At 37.8% G+C, this 18,840-nt stretch overlaps 1 protein-coding gene and 1 pseudogene across 5 annotated transcripts in view; one reads left to right on the plus strand and one right to left on the minus strand.

Moving 5' to 3' along the window:
• ERICH3 (glutamate rich 3) overlaps positions 1-18,840 on the minus strand; it is a 95,478-nt gene that overhangs the window by 41,523 nt on the left and 35,115 nt on the right. For 4 of the 5 annotated variants that reach the window (XM_044238475.1, XM_044238474.1, XM_044238478.1 and 1 more), the window contains 2 exons: positions 14,924-15,142; positions 2,916-3,096 (listed from right to left, as the gene is read on the minus strand). In XM_044238475.1, coding sequence (XP_044094410.1) covers positions 2,916-3,096; positions 14,924-15,142 — 400 coding nt within the window. The remainder of the gene's footprint in view (positions 1-2,915; positions 3,097-14,923; positions 15,143-18,840) is intronic. The other variant, XM_044238476.1, reaches the window with a different exon arrangement.
• LOC122900096 lies at positions 13,175-13,581 on the plus strand (annotated as a pseudogene).

Genomic DNA, 18,840 nt, shown 5'->3' on the forward strand with positions numbered 1-18,840 from the left:
AAACTAAAAACTAGGGGCACCTGGGTGGCTCAGTGGGTTAAAGCCTCTGCCTTTGGCTCAGGTCATGATCCCAGAGTCCTGGGATCTAGCCCCTCATCGGGCTTTCTGCTCAGTGGGGAGCCTGCTTCCCCCTCTCCCTCTGCCTGCCTCTTTGCCTATTTGTGATCTCTCTCTCTGTCAAATAAATAAATAAAATCTAAAAAATTTTAAAAATAATAAAAAAATAAAAACTACACTACTAAATACTAAAGCTATTTTTATAAAAACTAAAAACTCAATATATATAACAAGCAAAAGATCAATAAAAAACAGTTACTGTAAGTCACGGGGTAATGAAATGCTTGGGGTTTCAGGGGAGACTGAGTGCCCCAGCCATGGAGGGAGCGATGAACCACAGCAGAAGTCAGCTGAGAAAGCTTCATAGCCTCAATGTGAATCTTAAGAGATGGATAAAATTTGAATTTAAAATCCTATCTTGAATTTAAAAATCCTTTGTCCTACTGCAGACAAAGAAATAGCGCTCCAAAAGACAAGATAACACTCGGTGGGTGGGGAAAAGAGTGAAGCAGTTGGTTTGTGAGGGAGTAATGAGGAATGTGCAAATCCGTGCAAAGGATCAGGTTATGAAAATACAGGAAAATGGGGCAGAGAAGGAAGGGATTTTACGTAGGTCAGGGAAAAGAAAATTCATGTTGCTCTTTGTATCCGCATGAACCCAGGAGGCCAAGGTTTGCCTCGTTTGAAAGAATGAACATGGTAAGTAAAAATGCCCACGGAGAACTATACTCTCTACAAGTAGCAGAAACACTCAATGACTTCCTAGGTGTACATAATAAACCATCAATATGTGGCTTGATGGCTACAATCAGACTGTAGGACATCAGTGAATTACTAAGGGAATAAAAGATGCACTTGCCACATTCCTAAATAATTAATTTTATTGTTATTTCTCATCCAAAAGCAAGACAAATTAACAAATGCCATACTTTTAATTAGTTTACTGCTCCAAGCAGAACGTTAAACGCCTTTTTTTTTTTTTAAACAGAAATCTTCTAAAAACCTATTCACATTTCACTGAATCGTGTACAGCTTTGATTTGTAAAACGGGCAGATTCTTTTCAGACCAGCTAAATTGCTAAGATTGCTGAACCACAAGTCAACTCTGAGCCACCCAACTTTTCAATTTTCAACAATTACTTCCCTGGCAATGAAAGGGCAAGCTGAGACAAAATTATTATGTGAAGAGGATTCAATTATTTAACTCCCCATTCCATCCTGTTAACTGAAGTCTGTCCAGTGACACAACAGAAGTCAGTCCCAGGATCAACAGGTATGCAAAACAACACAGTCAAGGAACACTCTGCCTTGCTCTTTCTTTGGTTTTGCACTTTACCGCAGAGTACATGTGGTCTCTCTGAAAACCATTCAGCTAGCTAAGCCTTGTTCTTGTTTCATTTGTATGGACCATGTTCTCCAGCAGGCAGACAGACATATATGCATTGTCTTGAAGAAAGCATGATCCCAGACCCAGGAAAAGTTTCATTATGTTCATTCTGATTGTAGACTATAGCTAATTTCAGCAATTCTTCTAAATTAATTCCTGAAAGTTACACTTTCAAAAATTAAGTATGTCTATGGCACTATCATTAGGGGTTTCATAACTCTCATATTTGGAAAATGTAAGAAACCCTTTGCCACTAAGAATAGCTAATTGAGCAAGAGTCCTGCACCTACTCAGCCATCTAGGACCTGCTCTTGACCAGACCCCAAACTTTGCATCTGAACTTTGCATCTTAACAAACTTCCATCGTACCCCTGGAATTCTCTCATTTTCCTCATTTACGATACAGCAGAAATGAACTCTCAAATGCTATGACAAAATGGCAGGGTAAATTACATTTCAGCCACATACATAAAATGGGGAAAAATAGTGTCTGGCATTATCAAGCATTATTTTTTATAAATAAGTTTTATAAATCTTCATAAAGTTAAAACAGACTTTCAAATGTTTACTCTTTCTTATATTGGAAAATTTTTAATATTTAATCCCTAAATCTGTCCAGTTTCTTTTTAAGAACTTGAAATTTTTAGAATTAACAGTCACTGTTTTTGAGTGATGAAAGAGATCAGAAAAGCCAAAAGTAACAATTTGCATTCTTGCCCCCAACTCTTAAGACTCCCTAAACTTGTATCAAGATTGCCCAAATATAAATATTTCTTCTACTTAGTAAAAATGTAATTACATTCTACACAGAGTTTCTTAAGCAAGGAAATAACAAATATAATCCTGTAACAACTTGTCCTTTCCACTGCTATTCCACACAACTAAATACTGATGAAAACCACTTCAGTACAATAAGTGAAGCCCTATATTGGATATAAAAATTATCTTCTGCTAAGAAACATGGATTTATGATCAAACGAAGGCAGAAATGTACTAAAATCCATCTAGCCAAATTCTGCACCAAGTTATTTAGGTGTGATTCACCCTGAAGTTTATTGGATTTGTGATTTTATCTCAACATTTTTCTAAAGAACAAATTGCCAATCTGGTATTTTTCCTGTAAAATAATGTATGATATAATTCACTATGGCAGGCCAAATAGTTAACTTGTAATTTGGGGGACAGTTTATTCGTGCAACATTTTAATGATCATATATCTCTATCCCAAAATTAATCTGTTACCAGGTTAAATCACTCCAAATTCCTTCTTCCACAATCTGCAAGAGTAATTGCTGCTTCAGTTTCAATCATGGAGCAGTAAATCTAGATTTACTTTGAGGCAGCTGGTTTATAAGTCCCTGGATATGCATAATTTCATAGAGTGATTGAAGTCATTTTGGTAGGAGTTCAACAATAGCTTATCTATAGCATCAACTTAAAGCAACTTAAAAAATTCATATTTTATGTGTACCTTTTTCTAGTAGTTTGCCTTTGTAGACACAAAGGTTTTCCCCACCACAATGCTGTTGATAAACTTTTATTTCATCCCGGAAGTCTGGTTGATCATGAGACAGGTGCACAGTTTTCCCCAAATAGATCATTGTAATAGCTGCATTACTATGTGGTGGTGTTTTATGAATCTTTCTTGAATCCTAGAATCAACAAAAGAAGGGCGCTTATTACTTACTTTCTAATCAGAGAGAAATGATATGGTAATAATAGGAGGAGTAGAAAAGGCTCTTCTCTAGCAATAAAACCTTGATAAAATGTCGATTTTCCCAGTGTACAACAAGTCAAGCGAGTTACCAAAGAAATCTAACAATTTATATGCATTTTGGCTTTGTATTTTTAGTATAAATGCCAGCGATCTGGACAAAATTTGTCACTTTTTATTCTACTTGTGTTTGTGTGTGTGTGTGTGTGTGTGTGTGTGTCTGTGCGTTCACTTTACATACAACAAAAATACCAGTGACACTAAGAGGAAACTGCTCTTGGTTCTTTCAGCTTTTTCTCACATAAAAATTCAAATCAAATTAATTAAATATTGGTGACATAATTTTGTTCTAATTTGAATTGATTTTGTGATTTAGCAACTGTTTTTGCAATTGAGTGCTTTATCTTTACACTTCAGCAATAACAATGTATCCTTCCCCAAACTTCCTCGATGTGAGACAGGGAAGACACATGTTCAATTCCTTCTAGGGTCACTCTGAGGATTAGAGACCTGTGTTATATGCTTGGGACTATTCATCTTTACAGGAAACATTCATTCAGTGAAAAATCAGCATTATTAATATTATTTCTCATATCGAGCCGTAAACCCAACAACAACAGCAACAACAAAACCCCATTCTATGGTGTCCACACATTTATTTATAAAATAAACAATAAATTGACACGCCAGAGATGAAAAGAAAGGTCTTCTGCCTGGTCTCCTCATTTATATTCTGAAGTATTTTCACAAAAGTGCATGAGCAAAGTGTTTAACCTCCAAGAGGAAGATGAGGAAAGCAGCAGGAAAAGGAAGAAAAGGATGCTGGTTGAGAGACTTTCAAGAGAGCCTAGTAAGAATACTGTCAGCTCGACAATTATACAGAGGCCGGGCAATACATTTAATCTACTTCACTTTTCTAAAAATCAATTTTCAACTAAATGAAAAATGTGAAGAGACCAACTTTCAGTGAATTCAAAGCAATTATTTGCGTTTGATTTCACTGAATTATGGATGCCTCGGAAACATGCATTTTTTTCCCAAATACCAAAGCTGCAACAAAAATTTCTGAAGGAACTACTAAAATATTTCCATCTTCAAACCCATCCTCTTCCACTTCGGAGGATTTTTTTTTTTTTCTCATTCAATTCCATTTCTCTGAAGCAAAAACCAGAGGAAGTAAATCTGATTAAATGAAATTCTGCAAATGACAGTCTATAACGTGTAAATGGGGAAGGACGTCCAACCTTTAAGATTTAAGTAAACTGTCTTGCCTATGGCAAACAGAGCTCCCAAATAGAGAGGTAATCAACAAAAATAATTTAAGGACATCAGTAGCTATAAAGGTAAATCAGCAAACTGGATAATTCTTTGCAGAGACATCTCCCTGAGTCACAATTGAAAGCGAAGGGATGATGGCAGGCCTGCTCCAAGTTGCAAAGCCACGTCGAGTTTGCTCTTGCTTGGGCAGCTATGCAGCCGTAACACGCATTTCTGGGGCCCAGTCCACCATCACCGGCCTAAGGCAAATCCGGCTCCCACAGAACATTTAATGATAGGACGGATTAAATAAGAGCACCTCCTTTTTGTTAAGCAATACTTTCCAAAGTGGCATGAATGCGGAGGTAGCCCTGTGAACTTCTGGGAGATAAGCTCTATCTAAATGCAAGGCCAGAGTGAGATGAGGGTGGAGGCAAGACCTGCCTCAGATGTACAAAATGAGAAAGGAGAAGCTGAAATGTTTAAAAGTAAAATAAAGGAAATGACAGCCCTTCACCTTTTCATTTACTCTTAATCATTTTTTTTTTCTTCTAAAGCGTGTACCTGACAGCAACATCTCTTTTCTCTTGGGTCTAGTTACTTCCTTCTTTTTAAAAATATTCCCCAATTATTGCCACTATGTAACCTTTTCTGGATTCTAACAGGAGGCCTGAGTGACAGCTCATGATTAAATACATGCACTAGGAAATGAACAATTGTTTCTTTCAGTAGACTAAATTGCCTCTATACTTACCATATTCCAAGGTTATAAAGGACCCAGACTGATGAAACTTTAGCAAGCTTTCACGGCCCTTTCTGCCATCCTCAAGCAAATATCAAAACCTCCCATGAAAATTCCATTTCGGGAACTGGAGCAGGGGCTCATGCCCACGCACGACTAAGGCTTATCTTCCTTCCTTTCTGCACCACTTCCTTAGGACTTTCCTTCTCATTTCTTTTCAGATATCTCAGGCAAGCACAATCTGAGCTGACAAATAAATAGCAAGCTCATTGGGTGGTTAACCGGCCAGCGATTACGTATTTGCAATACCTACCATTCGATTAATATACTAAATTGTCACTAGGATTTTTGCTAAGGCCTGAGTTGGGGAGGAGAGGGGGATTAAAGAGACCAAAAGGGTGTCAAAGGGCTTATTCTTACTGATAGCGCTAGGCGGTAATTCCTCTTCATCCACTTAGCCAAGCCCTGATGAACTCCGGGCGCCACGGAGTCTTACCTAGACCTCTGCAATACATCTCTAGTTAATAGGGCGGCCATGGAATTTAATCATCCAAACTGGGAGACATAGTGAAAAAGACATTATTAATAATTATGCTAGGAGAAAAAAAACAAAAACCCACGAATTTGAACTGTTTTAGGAAAGCTGGGATGTATAGTCACTCTACTAGCTCGTCTCCCCACTTCTAGCCTCATATCTCCCCAGAGTGAACTATATCACTAAATAGATCATGTGACTCTCCTGTTTAAGGTCTTCCAACAATCCCCAATATCCATGGGATAAGGTTCAACCTCCTTAATTAACAAAAAAATGTTTTATATTTTCAACACCTCCTGTCAACTATTTGCAATTTCTTTTGATACATTTATAATTTTTTTATAATTTTATTTATTTTTTTTTAAAGAGTCTATTTATTTACCCAACAGAGAGATCACAAGTAGGCAGAGAGGCAGGCAGAGAGAGAGAGAGAGAGAGAGGAAGCAGGCTTCCCGCCGAGCAGAGAGCCCGACGCGGGACTCGATCCCAGGACCCCGAGACCATGACCCGAGCCGAAGGCAGCGGCTCAACCCACTGTGCCACCCAGGCGCCCCTCTTTTGATACATTTAAAGGTCCAGCAGCTGCACTAATTGGAGTGCCCCAAACACTCCCCAGGTGTTTTTCATCTCCCAACCCATAGAACTCTCTAAGTCACATGGCCTTGAAACCGTTGCCTTGTATTCCTCTCCCTCTCGGTAGATGAGAGCAGTGTCTCACTGATCTTTATGCCCCCGGTGTCTCGCCAGTGCTGACACCTAGCAAGGGCCTAGTAAAATTGATCCGACTGGACACAGACGTGGAACAATTAGGGATTCCACAGTCTGTCCTTTGCGGAGACAGAAGCTGCAGTAAGTTGACCCCGCCCTACATCAGAAGCTTTCCGCATTTATAGGAACTCTACAGGTACCACGACATGAAAACTGATTCACAGTGTCCTGTTAAACAACACCTCTGACAAAGATTGATTAAAAGCCTGTATAAGGAACAGCAGGCAGACCCCGTCTGACTCTGATTCAGGCCGCAGGGGGAGCAAATTCCGAAATAAGCCAGAGGAAGAGCGCTCCAGCATTCGTATCCTGAGGCTTCGGGAAGCAGCTGGTTGTAATAGAAACTGCTCCCTCTAGTCACTTGGTTCCTCTCTTTCTCTTTTTCATGCTGGTTTTTCCTTGTTCACTCCTCCTCCTTCCTTTGCTTTTCCTATGCTTCCTCTTTTCACTCTCCTCTTGCCCATTTTTCTGACCACCCTGTAACCCGTGTCTCATGCTTATTCCGGCATGTCCCCAAATGCCTCCATCCTCCTGGAGGTACTGGAGCTCCAGGTTTTGAGGATGATGAGTGGACCCAGGAGCCTTCCCTTCCTCATCTCCCGAAGAAGAATAAATGCAGTAAGTCAGCTTAGAGGTAGAAATTATCCAGCTGCATTTTGCTTTTGTTAAGGTCTGAAAAGCTTACGAGGTCTGCCCTTAAACTCCAAGGGCTGCAGACCTCCAGAAGCATCTTTGGTTCTTTCTCCCTTCTATTGTTTAATTCTGCAATGCCAGCTGCTAAGATATTTTGACTGCTGAATTGACATTTAAACCATTTTTCAAGTCCTTTCTAGTAATGTAGTTACTGAACTGCAATGTTAATTTTAAGCAAAAACATTATTGAAAGGAAAGTGCCTGAAATAAATCAAACCTATATGAGATATGTTGAATTACCTTATATCAAAATCATGCTGATGCTCTCCTTTTTCATTCTCAAATCTCAGTCTACTAGTGAGGAAAACCAAGTAAAAAATACCAAGATAATACATTGACTAAAATGGAAATTTTTAAAAAATGTTTTAAAGTAAAGTCAAACAAAAGAAATGTGCAATCTCTCTAGCAAAACTAACATTTGTAGGCTCTATTGGTTGTTGAAGAAAAAAGATCTATGTCTGGAAGGCACAATTTATTTCCAAATATTTACATAAATATTATAATTAAGAGATAATTTTTTGTATGGATAATAAAATAATATCTGTTTGTGAACACAGTACTAATAAACACTAGATTAAATATAAGTAAAATCAAATGTCTGCCCTCAACAAGCTTCATAATCTGGGAGTAGAAGTAACAAATAACAAAAGTACATGAGTATTGATACTAAGAAGAACAGACGAAGGGGCATAAGTAAGAAAATCCTTTTAAAAAGAGGAAGAGAAAGGATCCTATTACAACATACAGAAATCACTACAGAACATAAAGCCTCTGACAGAGGCTGGGAAAAGTGGGTTCAAACACATCCTTCTATCTCAGGTGCCCACAGGCAATTCACAGAGAGAGAGCATCTGGCATTGAGGAAACACCTGACTGATTGTGATTAATACCTCTAGGGATTTGAGAGAAACAAGTTTATAGATAAATTCCATATAATTTGAGTTTGAGGACTACAAATGCAGGCTCTAAGTGTCAGTCTACTGAGCGTGTGTATTTAGTCTGTCCCTAACTAGTTATGTGACCTTGGCCAGCCTATTTTTAGTTAACCTTACTTGCCTCAGTTTCCTCGTCTTTAATATGGAGACATTATTTCATCTCTTTCTGGAGTTTATCGTGTGTATTAAAGGAGGTAATGTATGCAACGCATGGAGCAAAAGTCCCAGCACATGCTGAAAGTTCACTAAATAGAAGGTAGAACCATTGCTGTCAACATGGCATATAAACTTTTTATTGTATTAAAAGCCAACAAAAGTAATTGAATAGGAAAAAATATATAGACGATTTAAAAATGAGTGAATAGCCTGCCAAAAATGGAAATAAAAAAATGCACAGATCAGAGGTGTGGAAGTGGTGGACCAACCAGCTGAGGGTCCAGGGAGTAGCTGAGTTTGCCTTGGATGGGAGTGGAAAGCTGGAAAGGACTCAAAATCTGAAAGCTCTTGAATGCCCATATCTAACCATGTCTTTGTACTCTGAAGTTTTGACATCTGGGGCCTTACTGACCCTGAGGGAGACTACGCCTCACAGACTAACTAATTCCTAGAGATGGTAAGTGACTTGCCTGGGAGAGTGCGTTTCATGGACAAACTAACCCATCGGGAGCTTATCCACCCTGCCCCTACCTCTGCTATCTGGCTTTTAAACTCTGGGCCAATGTTCCCTTGCCCTAACCACCCTGGATCAAGCAGCAGACACCTCAGGGAGAGCCTCCACACTCCAACACCTGCCAAAATTATCATACTATTCAATCCTGAACCTGCTTACCTTGTCTTTCCTGTTCCTTCTCTCAGAAACCACAACAAAAGCTCTTGCCCACATTTCCCTCCCACTTCTCCAGTCTCCTGACCAACTCTGGTGCCTTGAATGGCCCCGTGTGACATGTGCGATGGATAATTTTATCTTTCGTGGTAGCTGGGCCACAATGCCCACATGTGGTCAAACATTCTGGATAGAACCCTGACCAATATACATGGCATGTCCCTCCCGGGAATTGTAAGTGACAAACTGTTTTTTCAGTGGTAATCATCTCTTGATCTATAGGTCTCAACATACCTGAATAATAATAAAACCTACATTTTAAAAGAACCAGGCAAATATACCTGCTTTCTTTAGGAAAGGAGCCGGTGAAGGTCTTAAGCAGGGGGGAGCATGTTGGGAGATCTTCTCTCAAGCTTCATTTAACTTCGTTACGTAGAATCTGTCAATACTGAGATGGACTTTGCTTGCTCTTGTTTACCTTTTCTTCCTTTGACCCTCTGCTCCCCGATTCCATCTGCTAACTTCCTACTCATCTTTCAAAGCTCATTTCAAAGGTCATCTTCTCTCCAAAGCGCTCTTCAATCTCCTCAAAACTAGCATTTCCTTTCTCTGCGTTCTCATTGTGCTTTATTTATACCACCATGAGTGTACTCACCCCAATGTGTCATGGTTAGTTGTAGATATTTCTGGCTCCCGGGCTAAACTGCAATCTTTCTGAGACTAAGGATTTGGCTTTACTCATCTTGGTAACCTCAGCACCTAGCACAGTGCTTGTCATAATCAATAAAAGCTAAATTGAGCTATTTGTCGATTTAAAGGCAGAACGTTAAGCCCATAGATGACTGCAACAGCCCTGTAAAGAATGAGGTAGCAAGCCCCTGACCTGGGGATATAGCACTGAGAAAGGAAAAGGACTGTCAGATACATGAGCCCATGTCCCCATGCTAGAGCTGTGTAGTCTGAGACAGCAGCCGCTTACCCTGTTGGCTGGGGGGGGCATTGGAAAGGGGGCTCATTTGAATGAGATGTGCCATAAATATAAAATGTTTACTGAATTTCAAAGACGTAGTATGAAAAAAAATTGTTCGATACTTATTAAAACTCACACTGATTACATGTTGAAATGACAGTATGTTGACTATACTTGATGAAACAAAGTATGTTAATAAAATTGCTTTCTCAGGTTTCTTTTTACATTTTTTATTGTAGTTAGTAGAAAATTAAAGTTGCATATGTGACTTGCATTATATTTTTATTGGATACTCTATCTGAAAGATTTAGCAATTAACTGATGTGGGATGCAGACAGAAGGAAGCCTAGGTTTTGAGCCTAGATTTTGAAATTTTTATTGAGGAAAAGGTCTTGCTTTATGAGATACAAGGTACCTGAATGGAGAAGCGGGCTTCACCATGTCAAATTTGAGGGGCAGGAGACCCTACCAATCAGGCTCCAGCAATTCCATAGAGCTCTTGAGGGGGTCTGAGGGGTGGGGCGGGGCCTTGACTAGATATAGAAGAAGCCCAGCCTTGTTCATTCCTGGAGAAGCTTGATTACACAAAACACATAAAAAATAGAAACGAACTTTGTTTTGTTTTTTAAATTAATTACCATAACGGTTAAGTAGTTTCTTATTTGAAAGCCTATCTTTTTATATTCATAAATACTATTTATAGGACCATCCCCATTTTAACAGGCTGCTGTATAGAACAGGTAACCAACAATACTGTGTGAGGACAAAATCTGGATATGTGGAGGAAAACCTCAGAGCAAAATCTAAGAAGTCGCATGGATTCTGTAAAGAAGTATAAAAGCTCTGCCAGTCCTGGAGCAAGAGGAAACAAAGCAACGGGGCACACTGGTGACTTATTGGGCTGTGGGATGTACCACACTTTGTCATTTGGTTCCAAGGACCATCCCCTAGAGACACACAACACAGAAGACAGAGACTATGTTCTGCACATTCCTAGGGGAACAGGGGGTGGGTCACCAGCAAGCCGTATCTCTTTGTCTCTTCCCTCTTTTAGGAGTATTTGGAGGATGTTTTGAGGATGATAGTCATAAAATGAGTGAATTTAATGTGTGAATTACATGCTACCTAAATACATTTAAAGGCTGAAGCCTACATTCAAAGACATTAAAAGGCTGAAAGTAAAAGAATATATATATAATATATGTTATTAAATACTGTATATTAAATGCTAATCTAAAGAAAATTAGTACCATGACACAACGGAGATTTTAAGGCCAGAGGAATGGGATAAAGAGGATCATTTTTTTAATCATAAAGAATCACCTCATCAGTAAGATAGAGGAATCCTAAAGCTAAGAGCATACAGCCAGGTGGTCTCAAGATTTACAAAGCAGAATTTGACATAATTACAAGGAGAAACGAACAGATCTATGATTACAGAGAATGAATTATCTCTAGAACTCAGGAACTGAGAAAGCAGATAAATAAGAATGCTAAGCATGTGAAAACAGGAATGACATAATTAACATTTCTTATCTATTGGGCATTTGTAGAACTCTACTCCCAACACTGAGAGGCTCATTTTCTTTACAAACACTGAACATATATTAGCCCACAAAGAAGTCTCCACAAATACCAAAGAATCAAAATCCTACAGAGCCAGATGCTTTTGAAAAGTAACATTCGGTGAACACAAAAGAAGTTCTTAGAATTTAAAAAAGGCACCAGCAGAAGAAAAAACTCAGTAGAATGTGTGGAAGATAAAACTGAAGAAATCTCCAGCAAGTAGAACAAAAGGACTAAGAAGTAGAAAATAGGAGAGAAAAAGATAAGAATATTAGAGCATTAGTGTAGTTGTTCTCTCATTCCCCAAACAGAATAGAAGTTTGGAAACAAAACAAAAGGCCAAATCAGGCTAAAACCTTGTGACTCAGAAAGACAGACACGTTAAGGTCTTTCGAAGCCAGGATGCCAGCTGACACCATGCTGTGTTGCTAACTTCGGGGGTGCTCGGAGGAAGCTGGCTCTTGTGTCTGTCTGTGGCACTCATCCTGACCACAGGCTGGAGAAGTCACTGTTCTGTGACCAGCTATGGAAACCCATTCCCCTGACCATATTTCTGCCAGGTGTCCCATGGCCACACTGGTCCTCACCAAGACCTGACTAGATGCCCTGACCCTGGTGAGCCCCCATTTTCCTAGGAAACCCTCATGACTTGCCCTCTCTGACTTCTCCAGAAGAGGCTCTTAAAACTGTCAAGGAACCAAATTCAGACTCTGACCCAAAGGTTCCATTCACCTTATTTCTCCTGTAAATATTGTTTATTACAATGTTAGATTTGAGCTTATGTCTGAAGTTTCATGCCTATAAATGATAGAGTTTCAAAGAAAAACAGGACTCAGTTAACACAGAAGTCAGTAGGATGGTTGTTCTGTGGAGAAAGCAGGAGATGTGATGGGACAGGAAATGGGGGCTCAGGCTATGCAGCAGTGCTCTACTTCATTAGGAAATAATGATGTGTACATGGCTGTTTGCTTGAGTACTAATTTTTTTTTAAGATTTTATTTATTATTTGAGAGAGAGCATGAGCAGCGGCAGGCAGAGGGAGAAGCAGGCTCCCCGCTGAGCAGGGAGCCCAACACAAGTCTCAATCCCAGGACCCTGAGATCATGACCTGAGGTGAAGGCAAACACTTAACCTACTGAGCCATCCAGGGGCCCCGCACATATAGATTTAATAGGTTCTTATGGTTTAGGAGATATTTAAACCGTTTTGTTTTGTTTTGTTTTGTTTTTTTAAGTATGACTGGGTAGAGTTTATCCCAGTAATAGACTTTTAACATCAGAAAATCTAATGCTGCCAGCATGTGAATATGGTGAGGAAATCACTGTGTTTGCTACATAGAGGCCACATCCTTCAAAAGCACACGTTTCCTGGCTTAGTGAAGGGAAACCAACACCAGCATGTAGAGTTCAGAAGTTAGTAGCTGTGGTAGATTTTATTATTGCTCCAAATAGTCACTGCCCCACTCTGTGAGAAGATGATACTTCTTACTCATTTGTTGTCATGCTTTGGCAACGTTATTCAAGTACACGTGATATGTTTCACGCTGAGTAGAATCTTAGAAACATTCCATGGTTCTGTTGTCCATGAAGGCAGCATGCCCCAGACAGGGTCTCTTCCTCCAATCTGAGTCCCCGAATTGCAGCGGACCAACACCAGATGATAATGGGAACAAGCAATAAACCTTGCTCTTCCCTTGTACGGCCATTGCCCAAGCACCAGCAGCCAAAATGAAGCTCAGTCCTTTTGTGACTTCTGACAAGAGCAAGAACCGTGAGTGACATTTTAATGCACCTTCCCACATTCACAGGAAGATCACGTCTTCCCCTCTTTCCGAAGAGCTGAGACCGAAGTACGGCATTGGATTCATGCCCCTCTGAAAAGGGGATGAAGTACGGGTTGTGTGGGGCACTACAAAGGTCAGCAAACTGGCAAAGTCGTCCAGGTTGACAGAGAGAAATGGGCCATCACGCTGAAGGAGTGCAGCGAGAGAAGGCATAGCTCAGCCTAGGGGGTTATCCCTAGGCTGAACTTGGACAAAGACCACAAAAAGATCCTTGAATGTAAGGCCAAATCTCACCAAGTAGGAAAGGAGAGAGGACAAATAGAAGGAAGAAATGAGGAGATGCAGCAGTAAAGTGATCTTATATACAATTTTAAAGAAAAACTGTTTAAAAGAAAGAAACCTTTGCCATGGTTAGATGAGTTGCCCAGGGTTAGTTGTTAGATGAAGCTACAGTCAACTACACTGCAAAGAACTTCGCAGTAAGAGAAGAAAAGAGGAAGCCAGGCCTGTGAAGAGAGGATCCTGTCACTCTGGGCAAAGCCTGGAGATGCTGAGTGACAGTGATGAGTGTTACAGGGAGGAGGAAAATCCAAGTCAGAGAGGAGAATGATGGGCAGTGGAAAAAGGTGAAATCGAGCACACAGCGTGGAAGTGGCCTCAGACATGAGGGAACACAGTGTTTTGTCCTAAATCACAACAAAGGAAGAAAACTGGTGAAAATGAAATTGAAAGGAGACAACTGGAGCAAGTGTATAGAAGACAGGCCCAGTGTTTTGAGGTCCTTGATGAGGAGAGCTGCTGGGGCAGAGATATGGACAAGGGGGAAGTAAGGCAGGTCGGAGTGAGGCAGGTTGACAGGAACCAGCGTGCCGTCTGTGCCTCTCCATAACACACTCCCTGATTCTCAGTGAAACTCGGACTTCCTAACCACTAATAATCACAGCAGTTAACCTAATTACTATTATTATTATTTTTATAAATATTATAAAGTATATATTTTATAAATATATAAAAATTATATATATAATTATATATATTAAATATATAAACTATAAATTACTATTATTTTACACAATAAAAGCTAAGGGATCTTCTGCTTTCATACTAGCCCCTATCTATATAAAGTCTAACTGGCCATAGGACTGTTTTCTTTGGCATTTTGAGAAAATGGGTACAACAAGCTACAATATTTTCAAAGAACATTGAAAGAAAGTATTTTCTAAATATTATACAACAATTTCCCAAAAATCATTAAAAGGAACTTTAGTAAGATATTTTATATGGCATGTTAAGTTTTGGGGTATATTTAATTTCCTGAATTTTCACAAATTAAATGTCAAAATGCTTCTCAGAGCATGTGATTGAATAGGCAAACTGAAGGGAATAAATAATTTAGAAATAAATATTTAGAAATTATTCTAAATAATTTAGAAATTTAGTATAAACTAAATTTGACCACAAGATTTAGTGGATTTTTTAGTAATAGTGCTAAATTAATTACTGAACTGAGCTACTCAAATATTTGATTTCAGATTCATCCAGGCTTACAATTACACTTCTAAAATTATTATATTTATATAAAGGCATTTTGCATTTGATTTCACTAGATTCATTTGTATGGCACATCTAGAAATTTAATAGCTCAAGGTAATCTATGCTCAATTAATAAAAGAAAACTTGATTACATATTCACCCTGGTAAAGAGAGGATCTAAGCCATTTGGAGCAGTGGTTGGACGGAATCTTCTCCTTCTCCATGATTCAAGTCTATTTTCCCTCATGATTCTTCCACTGGGGGGAGGAGGAGGAGGAGGAATAGGCATCATGTAATTGTTAATGTTTGGAAGTTGATAGCGATACACTCCCTGTGAATTGTCCATGGAGTTCTTGAACTTCATCACTGCCTTCTTGCCCTGTAATCACATTTCATGACATAACCACCAGTGAAACAGTAGTAGTGACCAATGCAACCCAAAATTAAAGACAAGACTGTTTGATTTACATTATACAACTGATAATAATAGGCAAACTCAAAACACTTCATTTTTTTAAGTGAAAATTGCCATTTTGTAGTAGCCACAGCAAGTTAAATTTTCGTGACTTCCTAACCTTAATGAAGTATATTTTTATGTCAGATACACAGTGATGACATTGTTATAGTACTTTGGGATTTTTCCTCAATAATCAATTAAATCCATTAAATCTTTAACAATTTAAAATCAAGGAGGTGGAAGAATTGTACTTTGAGGCAGGATTGGATAGTTCACTTAACAATGGGGTGTTAGTTCTTTTCTTACATTGATTTCACCCATCCAGGGGTTATAATATTCCTTGATAATATAATGGCAAGGAACCAAATGCGGACTCTGACCCAAAGACTCTATTCAGCTTATTTTTTCCTACATACTCAACTTGTAGTAATAAACCCTACCAAAATAACTGTACAATATGTTGATGTAAATGTGTAAAAGGATATACGCACACACACACACACACAATAAATTCAGTTGAACGATCGAAAGGAGAATATTTACCTAAATTTTTTTTTAATGTCTTTGTAATAGATTCTCACCAGGCTTCAAAAAGAATACTATGAATCTATTCATCCTGACATAAAAAGGTCTATGTGATGTGATCACACAATTCTTTTAAATGAATTTGTATGTGGATTTTGATAAAATCAGGGATGACTGGAAGACTTTGAACTAAGGGTTGCCTTTGAGGATTAGGATTATTGGGAGATACCATTTTCCATTTTACATATCTTTGTATTATTTGAAAAAAATGTATCTCTGCATTAATCAAAAATTAAAAAGCACCAAAGGTGTAATCAATCATCATATCACATTTTTCAAATACATTTGAATCTTGCTATTTTCGTAAATTGGTCATTTTTGTGCATCTGAGGTAACTTTCCAAACTTGAAGTCATCTTTAATCACTTTTACCCATTTTATACCAATTTATTTGGTACATTTCTTTTCAGCCAATTTATTCTTTGAGATGCTTAAATAGAATGAAAAGTTATTTTAAGAAATGGAAGTCATTCTTCAAATATTGCTCACTGCTCATAAGTAAAAGCAAGATAAATAAGGGCACATATAAGCTATATTTTGCTCGAAAACAACACTTATGTGAACAGAGAGGGATTTAAATAGATATTCAACAATGAATTTAGAATTGTTAAAATAGGTGATATTGCAGGAGCTATTTATGTTCTCATTTTTCTCTTCTTTCCAATTTTTCTGTGATGGTGTGCATTGATATTGTAACAACAAATATAAATTAAGTGAAAATAAGAAGAATAAAATCAATGAATCCAGAACTTTGGGGATTTGGAGATTTTTTAAAATTATTATTTCTAAGTAGTTATCGGTCAGTTTTATGCCTTATTTGGAAATGGCTTAATAAATTTTTTTTTTTAATTACCATGCCATTCCTTACCTTGCTTTTTTAGCCCACAATGTCTTGGACATCTTTCCATGCTAGTAAAAATAAGTTTACCTTATATTTTTTGTTTAACATACTTTAATAAACTATAATGTTTCTAAAAAACATCCTATTAAATTGTTAGGTATCTTCAATTATTCACTATTATAAATACTATAATACTGAGCATTCTTGAATCTATTCTTCTTCACATATCTATATATTCCTAAAATAAATTCCTATATGTAAAAATTCTTGAGCATTTAAAATATTGGTACATATTCCCACATTGCCTTAACAAATAGTTATACTAATTTCTATACTTACCAGTAGTGTATAAAAACTCTTATTGTAAGGATAATTATTATGAACTAAGTCACAATTTTCACTCAATTGCATCTTAACCCACTCTGTTTTTGACCAGATTGCTTTTGCCTAAATTGAAGACCTTCACTCCTGATACTTAGAAACTTGCTTATGTCTGTTGTCCCTTTCAACAATTCTCACATTCATAACTTTTACATTTTAAGAAAACAATAAGAATTTGGTGGGTACTCACTACATACTCAGCACTCATAAAGACTACTACTTCTTTAGAAATTTCTTGTCTGATTTACATTAAATCATCTTCATCATCAACACCATGGAAAAATAACATGTCTTCTGACAGCGTAGTTATACAGCATTGCAGCATAAGCTCCAGTAAGTTAAGAGACTTCTGTAGGCCTTGATAACTGATATATCACTAATGCCTAGAGCAGGACCTAGTCCATAGTAAGTGCCCAATAAATATTTACTGAATGAAAAGTGTATGTTTAGCTAGTTTAAATTAACATGGAATTAAACTCAATCATGTCAGCCTAAGAAAGTCACCATTAAGTGCCTATCCCTCAATTACTCATACCCCAAAACTTATAAACAGGAAAATAAAGGGCCCTATGCAGATTTAACAAATAAATTCATCCAATGGCTCAGAGCAGAACTGGAAAATCAGCTGAAGAAAAAAAAAATCTCTCCCTAGCTAGCAGAACTTGAATATTACTTGATTAGTACTTTTTACATATCTAATAGGAAAAAGAATCTATCAAAGCATAGGAGCTTAAAAAAAATAATAAAATCACCTTGACAAATGTGGAATGTACCCATCCAAGCACTATCTAGGGGAGAGAAAATCCCACCCATTGGATTTTAAATATTTCTAGTCCTAATGGCAAAGTTATCCCTGAAAGACACAGGGAGTTAGCCAAAGACCTTTGAGTTTTCTGGTACCTTTGGCAAGCCCATTCCTAAGATGAGATAGGTACATCAACCCATTTTAACCTAATTCCATTCCCCTATATACCCTCATTCTGATTCCATGCTCACTAGGCAACCCTCTCATTGTGATCTGGCTTCTCACAGAGGTCTGTCTATAGCAGGATAATGGACTGCTTCTACAGCTTTGATTATTTGATATCTGGTGAATTAAGGGCCTTTGATTATGATTTGGCTGCTGATTTTGGTTTACTATAGGGAGACAGATGAGCTTGTTCTGTGTTTTTCTTGTTAACTTGAGGCAATGTCTCAGGACATATCTGTTCCTGGACACTAACTGAAATAGGAAATCTCCAGGCTTTCAATGTGGACCCCAGATCCTAGAGTGTCAGCCTAGCTGACTTATGCCCCAAAAGCTTCTGCCTAGACTTAAGAACTACTCCTTAGACAAAGCGCTACCACTGTTGATTTAATTTTTCCTTCTTTCTAGGAAATACTGTTTAATTAACTAAAATAAGGTTTGTGAAAAGTGTTTCATAACCTGAAAAGCATATTAAATGGATAAAATATTAGTTATTATTTGTAGTTATATTATACTTTAATAATAAAACATGATCATTTATTTGTCTGGATTAATTTCTTAGTATCCAGGTTATCTGTCAGTTCTAGATAAAAATATCTTAATTAAAAAAAAATCTTAATCTCATATGTCTTAGGTTTCCTAATAAGAAATGGAACTAAATTCACCCATTTGAACACAATAACAATTGTTCTCACGACACAGGTTTCTTCTTAAGCTGGCAAATGTTTCTTCTTCATGTTAGAAATACAAACGATACCCTCCCTAATTACTGAATGTCTTAATTATTCGTCCCTGTTTATGTTATGTTTACCATGTTTCCTTCTGGTGCTCTCTTAAAATAAGTTAA

Source organism: Neovison vison, chromosome 2 (genome assembly GCF_020171115.1).
Source record: "Neovison vison isolate M4711 chromosome 2, ASM_NN_V1, whole genome shotgun sequence".
NCBI lineage: Eukaryota > Metazoa > Chordata > Mammalia > Carnivora > Mustelidae > Neogale > Neogale vison.